General features: G+C 41.5%; 1 protein-coding gene across 2 annotated transcripts in view; it reads left to right on the top strand.

Moving 5' to 3' along the window:
- The window catches only part of LOC110554041 (hepatitis A virus cellular receptor 1 homolog), a 30,473-nt gene extending 13,427 nt beyond the window's left edge, over positions 1-17,046 (top strand). The window contains exons 4-8 of one of the 2 annotated variants that reach the window (XM_021646387.2): positions 5,629-5,697; positions 8,913-8,962; positions 11,212-11,323; positions 12,969-13,005; positions 16,123-17,046. In XM_021646387.2, the coding sequence (XP_021502062.1) occupies positions 5,629-5,697; positions 8,913-8,962; positions 11,212-11,323; positions 12,969-13,005; positions 16,123-16,144 (290 nt within the window). In that variant the 3' untranslated portion in view covers positions 16,145-17,046. The remainder of the gene's footprint in view (positions 1-5,628; positions 5,698-8,912; positions 8,963-11,211; positions 11,324-12,968; positions 13,006-16,122) is intronic. The other variant, XM_060365029.1, reaches the window with a different exon arrangement.
- The last annotated feature ends 2,856 nt before the right edge of the window (positions 17,047-19,902 follow it).

Raw genomic sequence — 19,902 nt, 5'->3', positions numbered from 1 at the left:
TAGAAGGACCCAGGATCTGGGGAACTGCAGATTCTCAAGGGTGCACTCACTTACAGGCAGGTCTCTTGGCCGAGATCGTGGTATCCGGGGCTCTCTGCTCTCTGGTTTGGCCCTGCTTCTTTGATGTGTTCCGCCAGTTCTGTGCTGCTGTCACTGCCAGGTTCTGAGGTCTTGCTGCAGCTGGAGATTTCAGGGTGGTCACTTCAGCAGGGATGGGGTAACCAGGCTCTCTGTTCTCTGGTTTGGCCCTGGTTAGTCTTAAACTGGAGGGCTGTGGTGCCCCGCCAGTTCAGAACTACTCCGCTGCCACGTCCTGCTGTAACTGGAGACTGGCTTGCTAGTCCCAATGCTTTCTGGGAAGTCCTGGGATCTCTTCGTTGTGCTCTCCAAGCTTGGGAGGCCCAGTGCCTGGTGTGTCCAGGTTGTATGACGTTTCTGCCTGGTTTCGGTGAGTATATAGCGTATTCTCTGTCACTGTGGGATTGGGCGGGTCGTACCGTCAGTGATGGCGATCCTGCGGAGCTAGTATGGTGTCTAGCAGATTCGCGCCCTAGGAGGATGGTGCAGCCGCTGCGCGAATCTGGGACTCCGGGGTACGTACTGCTGGCTTTTGTCTGCCGCTAAAGTGGTTGGGGGTCCGTCTCAGCGGTTGTATACCCCAGGCAATTAGGTCTGCGCTGAGAAAGATGAGTCCGCTGTGCCGCTGTGCCGTGGAGGAAGGAGGTCTGGGAGAAGGGAGTGCAGCAAGAACAAAGGATCTTTTCTCTCCCTCCCCAAGCAAGTCTCCGGGTGACCGGAGGCCAAAGTTTTCACCTCCTGCGATGTTCTCTGGTGTTCAGAAAGCCTCGCTGTGGTTTTCCTGGGTTGGGGGTCCTTCCATTCTCCAACTCAGAAGATCAGGTATCCCACTGCTCAGAAACTGTGTGTGCTAGTCGCCATCTTGGCTCCGCCCCCCAAATTTGATTTTTAAAGCTGTGTTATTGTATGAATATGTATGAATGATGTCTGTGTGGCAGGTATGTATACCGTGATGGATTTGTCAGAGGCAAACTTGAGAAGTTGATTTTTCTTTACACCTTTATGTGAGTTCTAGGTTCTAAGTCAGATGATCAGGCCTGCAAGTCAAATGCCTCTACCCATTGAACCATTTCTCTGACTCCCTGTTTATTAATTGACTGATTTTATTGATTTTGAGACTGGGCCTTGCTTTGTAAATCAAGTTGATCTTGAACTTCCTGTGCATGCCTTAGCCTCCTGAGTTGGGAATGTAGAAATGTGCCACTGTGCCTTGTTAAGGAAGGTCCGTTCTGATGGTGCAAACAATGACTTGCTGGTCATAGACTGTGCAAAGAATGATTTATTCTTCTTACCTGGCTGAAGCTGAATGATTCTGCCTTCCATGGGTATCAACTCACATGAGCATAAACCACACACACACACACACACACACACACACACACACACGGGGGCGGGGAGAGAGAGAGACAGAGAGACAGAGACAGAGACAGAGAGGCAGAGAGCGATCTCTAAAAAGAACGCCATAGGGAATGTGCACAAATTTGTCTAGCATGCCTGAAGCCTTAGGTTCTTAGAACTAGATACAAGCAATAATAACAAAATAGGGGCTGAGGCTGTACCTTGGGAAGGCGCTTGTCTAGCAAATATTTCTGCATAAATCCCTGGGGTTAAAGTCCCAGCACCAGAAAGTGGATGGGAATGACATCATAGCATAAAATTATTAATTTCAGTTAGTTAATTGAAGCTTTTATACAGCTTAGAAATTGGCTAACAGCTCAGTGCTTACAAAGCTACTCAGTGAGCCCACAGCGAGCTGGCATCTGTTTTGTTCTTTAACAACCAAGTCTTTGTATTTTCTCATGGTCTAAACACACTGAGCTCCTCCTTAGCTGTCCCAGGACCCTCAGAGCAAGCAGAGAAAGCTCCTGAGCTGGTTGCTTCTTTCCTGGGTTTTATTCTCATAATGACCTTCTGACTGGACTTTTTCATGGTTGCCTTTGTTTCCACTTCAAAAATGTATACTGTCCAGGGAAGGTTTGAATTGTGCTCAAGCTTCTGCCCACGAATTAGATTGGATCAGTCAGCTAGAGCCTAGGGCCAGAGCAGGTTATAAACAGACCCACTCACTGGTGTGAATAGATTTATTCCAGCACAGCCACACCCACTCCTTGCTGTATTGTCAGCAGTGACTTTCAAACTGATCGACATGAGGGCTGGCTACTGAACACCTATTTTTAGGTTTCTGAACCAAAACACTATCTGACCCTCTACAGAAAAGCACCCTGAGGGCCAGTGAGATGGTTCAGTGGGTGAATGTTCCCACTGCTGAGCTTGATGACCTGAGTTCAATCCCGGGGCCCATGTGGTGGAGGAGAGAACAGACTCTGAAAAACTAGTCCTTGACATTCATATACCTGACATCATACAAACACACAAATAAATGAATAAATAAATGCATTACATTTGAGGAAGAGGTCCTGCTCTATTCTTACTTCTTACTTATACATATACTTATTCTTACTACTTCCTTATACATAGTAGAAACAACACTAAAGTTTTTTTTTTCTCTTATTTCAAGGTAAAAACAGACTGGATGGAGGAATTGCACTGTATCCCACATAAAGAATTGTCAAAGCAATATTTCTTCATTCCCAAGCTTTTACTTTGTAGCCAGCACAGTTAAGATGGAGGCAGATTACTTATAGGGGGCATATGTCTCCTATACAAAACAAGAACAAGTGCTTGGATGACTGCTTCCTTCCAGCACCACTTGGCCTTAGTTTCAGGCCTGGAACTCTGCACACTGAGACTATCAGTAGTGGTTTGGATGCTTACAACACAGGGAATGCTGTTGCTTTGTGAATTGCAGGCTGAGTATGCCTAATCTGAAATCACAAGTCTGCAATGCTCCAAAATCAGAAACCTTTTGAGCACAGACTTAATATACCTGGAAATTCAACACCATGAAGCTAACACATGAAGAATTCTCCATAGTTTATACTCATACACTTAAAGTATATATGTGAATCTGGCCCAGCTGGGCCTGACTTTCTGATGACAAAAAAAAAAAAAAAAAATAAGGACAGACTGAGAACTAGGGTCAGGATCCACTCTGGATCCTTCATAACCATCCTCAAATTGTGCCACTCACTGGAAGCCATAGTTCAGTGACGCTAACATTTAGTGTTTCCTGAGCACTGGGCAGCATACTACAAGCTTTATGATTCTCAGAAAACTATGTTTGATATAGCTGGAATATGTCCCTTTTTTATAGTCACAGAAACTGACAGGGACAGAAAGTTCATGGTGGAAGTTATGAAGATAGAAAGTCACTCAGACTCTGCCCCTGGTCGCTTTAATCGAAACCTGGTTCTTCTAACTCCAGGGTCAGTCCTCCTGTTGTGGGCACAGATGTTTGGAGGGTTTCTTTACATATCACATACTCAGTGAAAAAGCCTTCTAACATACCCTTTGAAATAGGCAGTGGATGCCTTGTAAAGTTTTGTTTTAAATATCTTTTAGTTCATTCATGTAGCATGAAAAAAATAAAATATATTTTGTAGAAATGAAAAAAAAAACACATAAAATTTGAAGACTTCAGGAAATGATTTAGCATGTTCATGTTTTTTAATGAATCCATATAGTTCTTGTTTCAAATTGTCTACAGGTGAGACTTTAGATTATTAATGGATAACGGCTTCACTTAAGAATGGGGAATAGCTTGTCATTCTGAAAGCAAGTTCAGGATCAAACCTTCTGCATCTAGGAGTGAAAAGACAGCTTTTAGCAGAAGTCATACAGCTCTTTTTGATAGAGCAGTTTGATGGTAGGTGTTGATTACTCTTGAGCTGTCATTGGCCTGGAGGCACATTCAAGTAGCAGGACCTGTATGACCAGACTACAGGGCTGAGATTACAGAGACCTCTAAATTATAACTGGGATTTTAGAACACCGGATTTGTGAGAAAACCCACTTTATTCCAAGTGGCCACACATATTACAGAAATGTGAGGATTTCTCAGGAATGACAGAGCTGTTAAATACTTAGGTATTGGTGCTTCAGAGAGTAAACTCATGGACTAAGTTTGGAGAACATGGATAAGTTACTAATGTCATTAAAAACAGGTTTAAAAGAGGAGTGTTGTTTCATGTATGCATATGACCTCTTGGGGTTTGTATTAGTGTAATCTTATTTATCTATTGTTAGTTTCCTAAAGATTATAGTTGAGGGTTGAAGTGTCCAGTCCAGAGAGAAGGCAAATACTCTGGTTATTCTAAGAAAAGAAAACAGATCTTCATACCCAGTTCTTGTGCTCCTCCTAGCTGCCCAAATTCTATTCATGGAATATAGAATGTGACATTGTAAGGACTGTGGAGAAAAGTGACCCAGGCTGGGGAAACAAGTTAAGCTCATAATGTCTTTCACCAAGAACTAAATGTATCTAATATTGGTGTCGTCCTATTTTTAATTTAGAAGGACAATCACATCCTCTTCCATGTTGAGTAATAGGGTGAAATAGGACAGAGGTGCAGAGCAGGAGGGTGTTGTTCAGATGTAAGGATCAGGTAGGAGTGAGGCAGGGGATCCAGAAAGACCACTGAGTGGCCACGAGGAAGCTCAGGTTGAGGAACTCCTGTCTGGCCACAAGCAACTTGCTCTAAGATCCTGTGTGTATTGTTCTGAGAAGGGAAACACTTATAGGACTCAGAGAGAGGGAAGCTGCTCAGATATTCATATGAAGTGAGCTATTCATGGGGAAAATGTAGGGATTCCAGGAGGAGAAAGGAAATTATGGGCTGCACTAGAGAGTTCCATGTGGAAGCCTTTGGGAGAAATAGAGGATGAGTCAGATAACACAAGAACTCATTTTTAGTGAAGGGACGGGTGGGGGAGAGCAGACCTTGTCTTTGTCAGTCGCTCACCAACCAACCAACCAACCAACCAACCAACCAGGAAGCAAGTAAATTCTAAAGAGAGAGAGAGAGAGAGAGAGAGAGAGAGAGAGAGAGAGAGGAGAATTCCACAAGGCAAAACAGGCTGCAGGGTAGGAATCTTCTTCAGAATGATACTGCTACCTTGACAAGAACTTAGGGATGAAATAGTGAATCTATTCCACATTGTTCAGTGAGTCCATCTCCCTGGAAAGAAGTGTGAATAATCTTGACCTTGAATAAGGCCTGTAGTGGAGAGGGTAGAGAGAAACTTCCAGGCACCTTTTCTAGAAAGTGAAATTGTCTTAATAAATCATGATCTTAACTGAGTGTCCTATTCTCCATGTGTTAATATCAACTGTATGTTCTAGGGGACTTCAGAGTCTAGAACAGAAAGTGTGAAATAAGTCTGAATATAGATACAGTTGTCCAAACTATTAGAACGGAGATCTCACATGCTCAAGATAGTGAAACAATTATAGACAATGGCCATCTTGAATACATTTCTAAGTGTTGTCAGCAGATGCAGAAGTGGACAAGAGGGAGACATTTCTGCTTAGGAAGGTTGGGGGAGGCACTGTGGAATGGAGATGGTAAGTTTTGGGTTTGTTTCCATTTTCCTTGGTCAGGGCCAACCTCCTTCACAGCTGAAAAAATTCTTTAATTGTTCTCATTCCAGAAACCACTACATTTTCTCCACATCAGACAAGAGCAGAGGTGACAGAAACTCAATTCTATATCCCTACAGGTAAGTATGTTCACCTTCCTGAACCTCTTGGATGGTCCAGATCTTGGTAAGTCTGGTGTTGAAGAGCCCACACCCTGTGCCACAAGATAGATCTGACACTGTGAGTGGTGGTAGAGACAGAGGCACAGTTCCATGCTACTCCCCACAGCAGCCTGAAAGGTCCTCTTCTCTACAGAGACCTCCATTTATGCCAAACTAGGCAGTTGGGATACTTTGATGAAAACAATGTCAGGGAGAGCCAATATGATGGAGAGTTGAAGGTTCATCAATAGATAGTTAGTACAAGCCCTCCCCCATGCTGATTTTTCTTTTGAACAATGCCCCAAGATGTAGTTTTACAGTGATGTTGTAGATAATTTTTATAAGTAAATAATTTTATTTCATACACAATGTTCTGATGTAGATTTCTGAGGGTTATTTGTTTCCATTCAGGAATGGGAGAGAAGGGCAAGAAATGGAACGTTCGGTATCTTTTGACCCTCAATAAGCATGACTTGTTTATGGCTTAGACCAATTTGGTTTGAGATGTCAGTGAATAAGGTAGATTGCCTCAGTAGGAAATTCTGCCTTCTGTCGGTGTTTGTTGAAATTTCTCAACTCTGTTGACAGAATAAGCAATACTGCCACCCTCCCACCCATCCTGAGACAATGGACCACTTTTCTTTGCCATGTTTCAGGCTACCCATCTGTAGCCCATTGATTATTCCTGTCTTTCTATCCTCTTCCATCTCTGTCTTGGCTAAGAGTTCTGTGACTTACAGGAATGTCACTCTCTTGAATCTGTTCCATTATTTGGTCAATGAACATTATGCCACTGTTCTTTTTAAGTGTAATGTTATTTTATTGTAATAAATTTTGTGTAATGCTATGGTTATGAAATGGGATATGAAATGGCATTGGTCATGTTTGCAAAAGGTTTGATTGCTAGATATGATGATAGCTATGCCACCACTATTACTCCCAGTGCCTGGGCTCTGGAGAACTGGAACTGACCAGCTGTGTCACTGGTGGTGTTAAGACGATTGATCTTTTGATTTGTAACTTGAGGCTCCTGAGTTAATTCCTTACAGTACCCATGTCAGCCCTCTGTTAGTGAACATTTTGCAAAAGCAAGAAATATTAGTTTTGAATGGGACTTGGTTAATCACATGGCCCACCACCTGCTTTTGATAGCTATGCCTGCCAGGAATTTTACACATCATCTGTTTGCATTATTTCATGGCCACTTATATCACTGCTAGATTGGAGAAAATCTATAATTCTTCTTTGGAGACAGACACCTTTTAATTTATCTACCAATACTAAGCTCATTTATTTTGACACGTTTTTTTAATTTTGTCATTAGATAGAGGGTTTGATATTTCTTTTTCTTTTTTAATATTTACTTATTTGCTTTTATGTATATGAGCGCTCTATCTGCATGTACACTTGCATGCCAGAAGAGGGCATCAGTTCACATTATAGATGGCTGTGAGCCACCATGTGATTTCTGGGAATTGAACTCAGGATTTCTGGAAGAGCAGACAGTGCTCTTAACCTCTGAGCCATCTCTCCAGCCCCTGTAGGGTACGATATTCCTAAAGTGAATTCCACAGTATTCACCCTCCTCCTCACTGCTCCTTTATCACATCACAATGGTAACATCACCAGTGTTTTCAACACAGTGTTCAATGCTCAAGCGTGCATTCCTAAGTGCTTATGTGCAGGACTGTGAGTTTGAAGGTTACTTTGCTAATGAACATAATCGGCGTTGAATTCATATTTTGTTGGATTCATCTTCACCCTACTGAATCACTTACTCTTATTCCTGGAAGGTTTTACTTAAAGTCATAAGTCACAAACACAGTTGTAAAAGGTACTTTTATTTGCCTGTTTCAGTTGTTGTCCCAGAGGCTCACTGCCTCTGTCTGCTAACCTAGGCCTAATCCTGGGAAGCTTCTGGCCTCTACACAATCTAATCTAGGCCTAGGATGTTTTCAGCCTGTGAGCCTTACTGATTGATAAGCTCAACCTTTCTTGTTCAACCCAGTTATTCTGGCTCAAACTCCTGTCCCAGCTAACTCATTCAATCTGGCTTTTCTCTCAGCCCCAGAATTGCTGTGCTTGACCTCAAACTAACTCAGCAATCTGCTCTAATATTCTGGCTCTTTCTCATTCTCTAGGTCATTCTGCCTTCAACCTCTCTCTGTAAAACTTTCCTGGTAAAACTACCCCACCCCCCAGCATTGCCCCTTCTGTAGGTTCCCTTTCCTCTATGTTCTCAGGAAAGTTGGGCATATTCTATTCTGTCAGATCTCTCTCTCTGATTCACCATTTTTTCTGCCACTCAATTAGATATCACTTTCAAATATGTGTGCTTCCTTCTACAAACTATCTTTACCTTCATTGTTTGGGATTAAAGACCTGTACCACCATGCTTGGACCTAAGCTTTTCTTTACCTGATACTTGCTTTATACCAGGCTAGACTTGAACTCAGATCTGCTTGCCTCTTTCTTGTTTATATTCCAGGCAGAGCACACAGATCTAGAATGTCTTTGGATATGATATCTTCCCAGAGCAGCCATGTTCTAAATTAAAATTTCTCTACACAGTGCCTAGACTGTAGATGTTACCTAAACCTAGCCACTGCCTTTGGCTCTTTGGAAGGACTCTCATAGTGAGCAAACTGTAAGCACAGTAGTGTGGGAACTGAGGAGTGCCAAGTTGTCCAACTGTATTCATGCCGGGCAATGCCAGCTTTGGCAGCTGTTAGCGACTTCGGTAGACCTGTACTATTTCTACTCATTGTGTGGGCACTGTGTGTGTGGGTAGCCTACAGAAATGTCACTCATTTGCTAGAATTAGACAATAACCATATAACCATCTGATGTCTGCTCCTTCATCTGTAAATGCAGTTAAGGGGATCTTTGTCAAGATGATGGACTTTATGTTTGCTAGATACTCTGGGAAATGAGAATTCTGTGTTTCATTCATAGACATATAAAAACAATGAAAATAGTACATTTCTTGTTACAAAATAGACATTTCAAAAACACTTTGAATATCTAAGTGTTGCAAATTTGCTGCTCAGTGACTCTCCTGACATGTTAAATCTAAGCCAAACAAAGCATAAGACACATTGGACTTGTGGGTAATATTTACACATATAGTAAAAGAAAGAAACAAACAAACAAATGCCCCACTAAATTTCTGTATTTTCCTTCTTGGTGAGCAGATTGGAATAACACTGTGACTTCCTCTGATGACTCTTGGAATAATTACACTGTAAGTACATCCTTCTCTAAATTATTAGCCATGTTCATTTGTATATCTTTCAGAAAACAATCTGTACCTAAAATTTTTGTTTGTAAAATTAGTTCATGGGCCTTTGTGACAAAAAAAGAAGAAAAAGAGTCAGATATGGTAGTATAGGCAGGCAGATGTCTGTAAGTTTGAGGCCAGCCTGGTCTACAAAGTGAGTCCAGGACAGCCAGGGCTCTACAGAGAAACCCTGTTCTTGAGAACTTGAGAGATGGCTCTGGGGTAAAGAGCACAGGCCCTGAGTCCAATTCTCAGCTACCATATGGTGGCTCACAACCATCTATAGTGAGATCTGGTGCTCTCTTCTGGAGTGCAGGCCTACAGGCAGGCAGAACACTGTATAGATAACATATAAATAATTATATTTAAAAAATATGACTTATTTGACATTAACATCCAGTGGTCTGGTATATATGGGAACAATTAAATGTCTGAAACATTATACACATGTTGCTAAGGGGCCAGGCTTATGGTCATGGAGAAAACTGAGGTTGTTCTTGCCCTCAGTCACCTGTGAAACGGTCAATGTTAGCGGTAAGGTGCAATGATTTAAAGTTAAGTTCAAAGTAAGTAGTAGAAGAATCTAAACTCTGCATATGTCAAACTGTAGGTGCGTTGAAAGCAATGTACAGAAGCACTCAGTACTGTTTTCAGGTATTTATTAAGTTTTGTAATTGAGACAGAATCCCATGTAGCTCAACTGGCTTTGAAATTGCTATGTACCTGGGAAGGGTCTTGAATTCCTGACCCTCCTGCTTCCACCTTTCAGGCTCTGAGATTAGGGTGTGCACCCCATGCCTAGCAACAGCAGCACATGTCATGTCATGAATCAGTAGGTTAACTTCGTGAATTCTATCTCATGAAAAGACTGAACAAAATTTGTGAAGATGAATGAGAAAGGATAGGCATTGCTGCCATTAATGATCAGGAAAATGTTATAGTTGTTCACATAGGCATGTGGACAGCCCTGTGATCAAGTACTCAGAAGGTGTAGGCAGGAGGATCAGAGGTTCAACATCATTGTCAACTAGTTCCAGACCAGCCTAGGATAGAGAAGACCCTGTCAGAATACCGAAACTTATTTTCTTCTATACTTCTCACAGTGTTTGTCAAGAAGTGCCTGAGAGTACCTTACCTAGTGAACCTGCTCTCTGTAGCTATAGAGACAGAGATCATAGAGCTGAGATGACAGTCCATGGTCTCACTGACTGAGCAGAGGAGCTGGGTTTGTGATCCAGAGATGAGGCTCAGACACGGGCAAAGACCTGACCTCATGCTCCACTTCCTGCAGTTAGAGCATCTCCTGGGCTCTGCTTAGGGTAGTAGGCTAGTGCTGAGCTACGACAGGGCCTAAGCTGATACCCAGCCTGTCTCATGCTTACTGCATCTGTGGTGATCCTGGTCACCTGCACCAGGACACTAGGGTGGAGTCTGCATTTTTGCCTGATCATGTGGTGTTAAGCATACATGATCATAGTCTTCCTAGTTTGTTTTTTTAGTAAGTTATTAAATATAATTTCACCATTTCCCCTTTTCTCCTCTTGCTCCAAACCCTCCTACATATCTCCCTCTCTATATTTCTAATTTATACTGTGTTTCATTAACTATATATATATTATATATATATATATATTCCTAAAATCATAACTATAACCTGAGCAGTCTGTATAATGTTATTTGTGTGGGCCTGATCTCACTGCCAACCACTTGGCATTGCATTTTTATACAGATATGGAGTCTTGGATTTCATTCCCAAGACACGCAGGGTCTGTGATGAAAGACCACATCTAGGAGCTGAGCACACTGAGAGCAAATTAACTTAGAGATGAGCTATATTTTTCTCTTTTAATTTCATGAAATGATGCATTTAGGGAATACCCTACTGACTACTAAAGCAGACATCATTGCAGACATGAAGTATAAACACACCTTAAGCATGTGGTTAGAATTCTGACTGAGGTGTACACACATGTAATCACCTTGAGCAACATAGGAAGACCTTTCCATCATCGTCAGAGATGCCTTGAATTCACATGTTTCTGAGTTCCACTGCCCATTACCATCTCACATCCTTGGGTCATACTTCACATTCCACACAATCCAAGGGCAGTAAGCTGAAGGTCTAGGTTTAAGTTACAGCGTGTGTTTTCTCTTCCTCTCCCTTGATGCCCCTTTTGGTTTCCTACTGTTACTTTTATTTGTTGTTTTCTTAGGGAGAAATCCCTGCACAGAAGCTGCAGAGGAACAGGACTAAGGGCTTCAGTGTTGGCATCTCCATTGTTGCTCTGGTGCTGATGATGATTCTGAGCACCATGGCTATAACAAGTAAGTAATGTCATGACTGTCCCCAAGGAAGTAGAACCAGGGTTCTCATCCTTCTGACCGCCTTTAAGCAAGTGTACATGCCACAAGGGTTTTGAGTTCATATGACTTCCATATTCCAAGATCCAAGACATGCAGGGTAACCTTTCTACTCCGCAAGGGTTGTGTTTGGACCTACAAAGCACCACAGGCAACTTCTGGTGCTTGGTGAGAGCTCACTGATTTTTAACCATTGCTACTCTGTCTCCAAAGACCCTATTCTGTGAAGCTCACATTATTTACATACGAGTGAAGTTTTTCAGCTACCCCCACACTTTTTTAAGTGCTTTTGTTTTGTTCTGTTTTTTCTTTAGTTTTTATGCAAATTGATCTCCTGGAGTCCAGGCTGGCAATGAACTTGCTAGTTAGCTAAGGATCACGGGCAAGTGTTGGTTGGGCTCCAGGGATAAGCTGCAGTACTAGGCAACAATGTTATTTCTTTTCTTTTTAATTAATTTATTTTTTATTAATTATAATTTAGTCACTTTGTATCCCAGCTGTAGCCTCTTCCCTCATCCCCTCCCAACCCCACCTTTCCTCTTTCTTCTTCTCCCATGCCCCTCTCCCAGTCCACTGATAGAGAAGGTCCTACTCCTCCCTTTCCATCTGACCCTAGCCTATCAAAATTTCATGTTCTTTATTGCAGTATTTTCAATGTTGTTTCTTAAAACAAAGCTCATGCTTTGTCTTTCAGTAAATGCTATCAAAAGGGAGACATTATTAACATCTTCTTTAATAGGAATTAAACGCTATGCCAGAAGAGATTTTGTAGAGTCTTGAGACTTTAAAGCCTGTGATGAGTTCTCTCCTCTCCTACCCTTGGGATCTAGTTTGTTGTCCATAATGATACTGTCAAATTTTTTGGAAGATATTTAGTAGAAGAGGAAGTATCAAAGTTGGTGGGAAAGTCAACTGAGTAACGCTGGGACAGACTATTTGAAGGTGGCACCCAGGCCTGCATGGCTCTTTCCAGGAGGGTTTGTGCAATTGCAGGAGGTTCTCCTGGCTGTGTAGCTCATTCCCTGTATAGGAACCTCAGCCATTGACACTTCAAGTCATCGCCCTTGAGTTCCATATTGACCTTTGTCACAGAACTGGGCAGAAAATGGGAAACAAGAATAGGCTTGTTAGATTTCAGTATGTTTTCCTCTGATTATTTAAAACATGTTCATCCAAAATGACTATTTAAGGTGTCTCTAGTGACATGTGCTTATAATCTCAGCATCCTACAAGTCTGTAGCATCCTGGGATACCTACCAGATTGTGTCTAATAGGGAGAAGTACTTAGAAATGCCAATGTGGTTTATTCTCCCCTCAAGGACTTGTCTCTGGCAGCCCATTAGAGAAATCTAGACTTGTTTGTTTCTTTCTCTGAACAATAGCCTACAGGTGTCACTCTAGTGAATTAGGCTACGTGGGTGAATGTACCAAACAATGATCAAGAAGATCCTCCCTGTGGTACAAGAAGACATTACCCAAAGCTACCAGGGGGTTGTTCAATTAAAAACAGAAACAATATCCTTGATTAGAAGAAAATATCATGAGTATTTCTGATGACATGTTCAATTCTCCTTTCAATTTCTCTCACCGCCTCTCATCCAAAATTTAGAGTATGTGATTATGAAAAAGAAGTCGGGGTGTCTAAGGTAAGCTGCCATGGGTTGTGCCTTTTTGTACTAACAGTCTTGAGATTTTTGCTCTGTATTCTCCATTGTGAGCAAATCATTCTTTCCTGATTGATTTAATGATTGTTTGGATGATTTGAGGCAGGGTATCACTATGGGGCTCAGACTGGCCTGGAACTTTCTAAGCAGTCTAGTCCAGGCTAGAAATCACAATCCTCCTGTCTCAGCTCTTTAGTTCAAGTATTACAGCTGTGTTTCACAGTGCTCAGCTCCCATTCTGCACCTTGAATCCCAAAATGTAGTTTAATGAGTCCCTTCCTTGATATCCTCACTTCTCAGAGATATTTTCTGCATTCTGTACTCATCTACATTTACAGTGGGACAGGAATAGAAAATTTCTAAAGACTAGAATTAATAGTCTCCTAATTTTCTACTCTATAATTAATGTTAGAGGATCCAGATGCTATGCAGGTTTCAAAACCCATCTTTGATAAAAAGACTTTGTTTTGTTTGTATTGTTCTGTTAATGATGTGTGGTGGTAGACGATGTGTCAATGGCACCTGTGGACGTCAGAGGACAACATGGTGGAGCTGGTTCTTTCCTTCTACATTTCCATGGGTTCCAGGAATATCACTCAGGTCACCAGAAACTCCTAACCCTTACTAAAGTGTCACAGTCCAATGTCATCCAGTTCTTAGCCCAGTTCCAGAATGCACATCTTGATGAGGTACCTCTGTTTGATGTTAGAATCTGTCTTTTGAGAACTTCCACTTTCGTGTTCTATTAAGTGAATAATTTTAACGATTCCATATGAGCTTTGTTTTTCTTTTAATAATTCTTAGTCAGTCTGATGCCTATTAAACAAACTTTTCTATGACTTAATACCAAGGCCCTGTGTGGTACTGTTCGCTGTTACAGTTTTTGTGCATGGGGCTCCTGGAGTCCCGACTATGCATCACACATGAAAGTTCTGCTCAGACCTGCAAGGTGACCTCTTGTCCTTTTCAACATCTTTCTCTCTCTCTCTCTCTCTCTCTCTCTCTCTCTCTGTCTCTTTCTCTCTCTCTCTCTGCAGCTTCATAGCCTTCTGTATCTCTAAGACTAGAGATACAGAACACAGTGATGCAAAACACAGTGGTCATGCATGCCAAAGGTGAAGACAACATTTATGTTATTGGAGACAGTCCCTGAGCTGCTAAATGGGTCACAGTGGCCTTCTGAGAAGCCTTCTGCCTGAAATTACAGAAAGTGAGAGTGATTTCACAGAGCCAAACACCCTTTCCAGCCCGGGGACTACTTTCTGTGTTGGTTTTTCCAGCTGCAGTGGAGAGGGTGACCCTGAGCTGGCTATACCCAAACTCACGGTTAACATCATCCCAGTTCTCACATCAACACTGCCTCCATGTCTCCCCTCCCTGTAACACAACCTCTCAAACATGAACATTTTAGAATTTAGTGTTTCATTAGTCAACGTAGTCATTGGTAATACAGGAGATAGTCTTCTGTCTTGCTTGTTAAAACCATTAACAAAAGAGAAATAGGAATGAAAAGTAAAATAAAAGAATAGTGAAGGTTGGTGGGAGGGGCACCCTGAATTTAGAAACATTTCATGATCATGTTTTATTTATTTTATTGTAATTTGAAGTGTCACTTCCCCCATCCTCCCCAAGGGCTAAAATCATGGGAAGATGGAGGTTTTAATATCCATCATAATGATAAACAGAAAAGGCTCCAATGCCACCACTATAGGTGGTAATTCTTTCTTAAAGTTCTGAAACTATGACACATTATTATGCTGTTGATCTTAGGATAAGGTTGAGTGTTCCATATCAGGAGAGTTACTGTGAAGAGGATGGACCAGGCAGACAGCAGTGAAAGAAAATAATGGGCCAAGAGGTTGAGTTCATTAGTGCTATTTCCACCTCACTTCTGTCTTGATGTTCACTGTTCCCATACTCACCCACTGAGCTCTGAAGGAGGTGCTAGAAGGAGGCAATGCAGAAATGAAAGGGTCCTGAGAAAGCAGGACTCAGGCTCTCAGCTGGGAGAAGTCCTATTCCAGGTGGGACAGAGTTTGGGACTGTCACTGGTTTCCTTCAGAGTTCTAATTTCTAATTGTCTTCAGACCATGTTTATATTTAAATTTATTGCAGAAAGACAAAGCAGCTTCCTCACAATGAATCAGTTTGTCCCATTTAATGAAATATTTGGTCTTGCTAAGAGTTAACAAAGGCTGTTGTGTTGATGTATTCATTGCAGTTTGGTTGTTGAGAAGAGCAGATTGGCAAGAGTGTGTTAATTTCTATTTCAACCTGAGTAACCCCAGACATCTCAGAAACACCCAGTCCATGGGTAGCCAAATAGACTTCTCTCATCTTCTCTAAAAATGTGTTGTGTCTACTACAGTTTTTTTTTTTTTCTTAACTTTGAGGCATCAAAGCAGAGTTTTAGTAATGGCAGCCTGATTTGTAGATTTTCTAGAATGATTTGTCAGGTCACCTTGAGCTGTAGAGGGTTGAGGTCACTAGATGTGGCCATCCACTCCCACACTCTCCTTCCTACTTCCTTTCCCATCCCTACTTGGTGGCTGCTGAGATCTGAGCTTGTGATGGCTGCTCTGTTTTGCAGTCTTCTTAGAGACATGTGATAGACATTAAGAGGTCTGGGAATCTGTCTGTCTGTCCTGTATTTCCCAGGTAGCTTTTCCAAATTTGTTTTTTTAACTCAAGAACATGACTAGTGACATTCTGTGAAACAATATATGTGGGACCCAGTGGAAAATATGTCATATATATGGACAGAATACTGTCATAGTTGTCAGAATAGGGCAACTTCTCTGTGTCTGTTTCCTATTTATTTGCTGTTATCACATCCACACTTACCTTGGCGGAGAGTGCTCATTGCAATGAAAGGTTACTTGTGAAAAATCTTTTAGCAGTGAAGAACATTCCAGAATGCAAGTCCCCACTCTAGCAAACTTTGTAGAAATTGTCAATGTTGAGTTAGAGGTCAAAGATATATATATATATATATATATATATTATTACAACCCTGAATCTATTTTTATGCTTTCTGATCTTTTTAAAAATAATGTTTCCCAAAATAAAAATAATAATTATAATGTTTCCCTTTGCCAGCGGAGTCCACTGGCAGAGCTGAACAGTTCCGGAGTGGAGAATGAGGACTGAAAGAAAATAAAAAACCAACTTGACCACACACGGGATCTGTTTGAGAAGGCTGCCTGTAGAAATTGTTGGACAGGTTTATTCCACTGGTCTGTTTTTATAGTCAGAGCAAAGCACCTCAATACAATGAAGGGGTTCATGGAGAAGGCAAACTTGTTTACCTCGACCACTTCTCTGTGTGATCTTCACACAAACAGTGAACTTGGCAAAACATCCTGCCTATCCCTGGCTCCAGGTGAAGGCCAGGGTAAAAACATGTTTTTCGCTGAGAGCTCAATAACAAAGCAGCCTGACAAACAAGTTGCTCTCCACACCCTTTGATATATTTCATGTTTGTAATTTTGTTATACTATCGAAAGAAAAATCATCAATTGGTAGTATTGCTAGAAAGATCCAAGATAAATTTTGTTAACATTTAAAAAACCTTGTTGATTTTATTGAATTTTCTTTTAATCTTAAACTTTCAAGACATGATTGATTACCTTACCTATAATTGGTAGTGGAATACTGCATTACAATAACTATATATATATATATATATATATATATATATATATAAATGTTGAGATCTGGTCTCACTGTACAGCCCCAGCTTGCATAAAACTTCCTGTATAGACCAGGCTGGCCTTGATCTCACAGAGATCCTCTTGCCTCTGTACCTCAAAAGCTGGGATTAAAAGTGTATGTCACTTTTATGCCACATTTTACTAATCATTTAAATTTATGACACTTTACACATCTTATGAAGCAAACAGTCCTTTTCTGATAGCTGTGTTTATAATTCTGAGAAAAGTGAAAATGGGATATTGAGTAGTTGTCTGACTTCAGCCATGTGCATTTTCACTAATAAAAACTATTGTTTCTTCACTTTGAAAAGTGACTTGACATTTATTTTTTTAAGTTCAGCAGTTCACTTCAGCTAGCCGTCTTCACCTTACTATGTGTAGGCTCACAGGACATGAGCAAATTAGGTTAAAATTTATCACAATTTAAGCAGGGGATAAGTGTTCTTCTCAGGAGTAGGGATCCAACAGAGTCCACTTCTGAACTCTAAGTTCCTGAGAAGCTGCAGGTTAGGTGGGAATAAATGTAAAAGGACATCATTTCTGGTGCATAAATCTACTGATTAATTCTGAGGAAAGAGAGGATGTCATGACAACACTCAGCTTCCCTATCATAACATTTGGGACTAGGAAGCTGGCATGGAGGATGAACTGAGACCTTAGCAGAATTACTGGTCTGCCCACTTTGAACCAGTCACACCCTGTCATTGTAGCTGCTGAAAATGTCTGCTGAGTGACAATGCTGCAGAGAACCTCTATGTCAGAGGGCACAGCCTTAGCCTGTCCCTAGGAAAGAGTGATATTACAGATGAAACCAAAGGCATGTGGAGCCAACGGAATGGCTCCTGAAAAGAATCTCTCAAGTACAGAAGTCCGTGAATGGGAGAAAGTTATGTCCCTAGGACTAAAGTGTCTAGCTGCCATCAAGGTAGGGAGAAGGTATAGAGGAGTTTGACTGGGGAGGTATGCAGAGAGTCTCACAGGGGCTGGATGACAAGGGACACAGGAGCACATATGTTTGAGGGGATTCTCGCTCTTAGGAAACATAGCATTTTAATATACTAAAGACATATCTGCTATATAATACACATTGTTTTAAAGCACAGAAATTTGCTTCAGCAGCATGGTCCTTAGGTAGCTGGCTTGGTTTGGATAATGGGGCAGTAGGAGAAAAGCAGATGATTTACAGAGCATCTTCTATTAGAGATTATAATAGGTTTTCAGACAGGAAGTGAGGGAAAAGGGAAATTTACGGAGTGTGTGTTCATCTAAGCCTAAGAAGGAGTCCCATCAATGCCTGCTACCACTACTCTGCTCACTGGCCCTTCCAGCAGCATGGAGCCCCTGCTGCTGCTGCTGCTGCTGCTGCTCCTGCTGCTCCTGCTGCTGCTGCTGCTGCCATCTCTCAGCTTGCTCACTCTGCTGGGGCAAGGAGAGCTTGGGGCCAGGCACTGCTTGTAGGTTGAAAACACATGGTCCAACATGTCATACCAACAGGGCTGCTGGCATTGAGAACAAGGTGGTGCGTAGCAGCCTTCACTTTGCGCAGATCCTGCCCCTGGAAACCACCCAACCTCAGGATCACCCTGACTGAACAACAATGAGACATCTGAAATAAAGAATGGTTCATTTTCTATGTCACGTCTCCTAGAAAGACCTCCATTGTTTGTGCTACAGCCAAAAAACACGTTGATGTCCATTGCTTCACAAAACATGCAGTCCATGATCAGTGCTGCTGCTGGCTGCTTATGGGCAGGGAAACTTCTTTTGCAGTGACGTAGATGACTGCAGACTCATAACTGAGAATGAGAGACGCTGAAGCTTCTGTGACAACCTCCCCACACCAAACAACAACAACAACCAGTCCAGTCATGAAGCTTTTAAAGAGTCCTTAAAAATTGTGGTAGAGATGCTGAAGTACAGCTCTTCACAGCTGATGGATTTGTCCTGGAGTAGGGGACAGAGGGAGGGGATTCTGTTCTCTTTAAGAGGCTGGCCACAAGGAATTTGACCATGCTCCGATGAGAATATGGGCAACACACATTGGACTTGGTGGGTTTTTTTTTTTTTTTTTTTTTTTTTTTAGGAGGGGCAGGGACATGGAGGTGCAAAGGTAGGCGTGTGGACCATGTATTAATTGGGAAAAGGTGTAATAGGTTTGCACTGTATGAAATTCCCATATGTTTAATAAAAATGTTATGTTGGGGAAATACCCAAAATAAAGATACTGTATAAATTTCTTAATGAAACCCTACACAAATAAAGGTGATATATATTTATGTGTATATATATTAAAGATAGAAAATTCATATTTGTTTTGTACTGCCACTGATCTACCCAACGTTTATTACAGCTTTCCCTTAATTTTTATTTTGTATTTGCCATTATCTTAGTTGGATCTAGTTGGATATTTGCCATTATCTTTATTGCTGTGAATAGACTCCATGACCAAGGTGCCTCTTATAAAGGCAAACATTTAATTTGGGCTGGCTTATGGGTTAATAGGTTTGGTCCATTATTATCACCGTAGAAAGTATGGCAGTGTACAGGTGCCATGGTACTGGAGGAACCCAGAGTTCTACATCTTGATCCACAGGCAGTAGAAGGGGACTAGCATCCACACTGGGCAGAACCTGAGTTTAGGAGTAGACCTCAAGCCCACCTCACAGTGACAAATTTCCTCTACCAAGGCCACACCTACTTTAATAAGGCCACATCTCCTAATAGTGCTAATCCCTGTGGTCCAAGAATTCAAACACATTGGTACATGGGGGCCAAACCTATTAAAACCACTACATCCATGCAAGGAAGTGTTTAGATTTTCAAGTAAGATCAAGTTTCAATGCTTTGAATTAGGAAACATTTCTTAGCTATAATACTAGAAGCATGAACAATCAAAGTAATAGTTATGATGGACTTTATCAAAAGATAAAACATCATTTGACAATCTTTAGTATGTCAAAATGATGCTACAAGAATGTGGAGAAGGTGATCCATGGCTGGGACTGTCCAAGGTCCTTGGGAAGAACCTACAACTATTTTTTCAAAGGGACTTAGTATTAAGATGTCTTCTAAGTATTTTTTCTTATATCTGTAGACTAGTGTACCTTTCCCCTCACCACAGAAGCTTTTTAGGCAGTGTATGGTGGTTGATACAGAGAGTCACAAG

This window comes from Meriones unguiculatus, chromosome 11, assembly GCF_030254825.1.
Source record: "Meriones unguiculatus strain TT.TT164.6M chromosome 11, Bangor_MerUng_6.1, whole genome shotgun sequence".
Lineage (NCBI taxonomy): Eukaryota > Metazoa > Chordata > Mammalia > Rodentia > Muridae > Meriones > Meriones unguiculatus.
The sequence above is the reverse complement of the archived record's forward strand: the minus strand, read 5'-3'. Positions and strand labels throughout refer to the sequence as shown.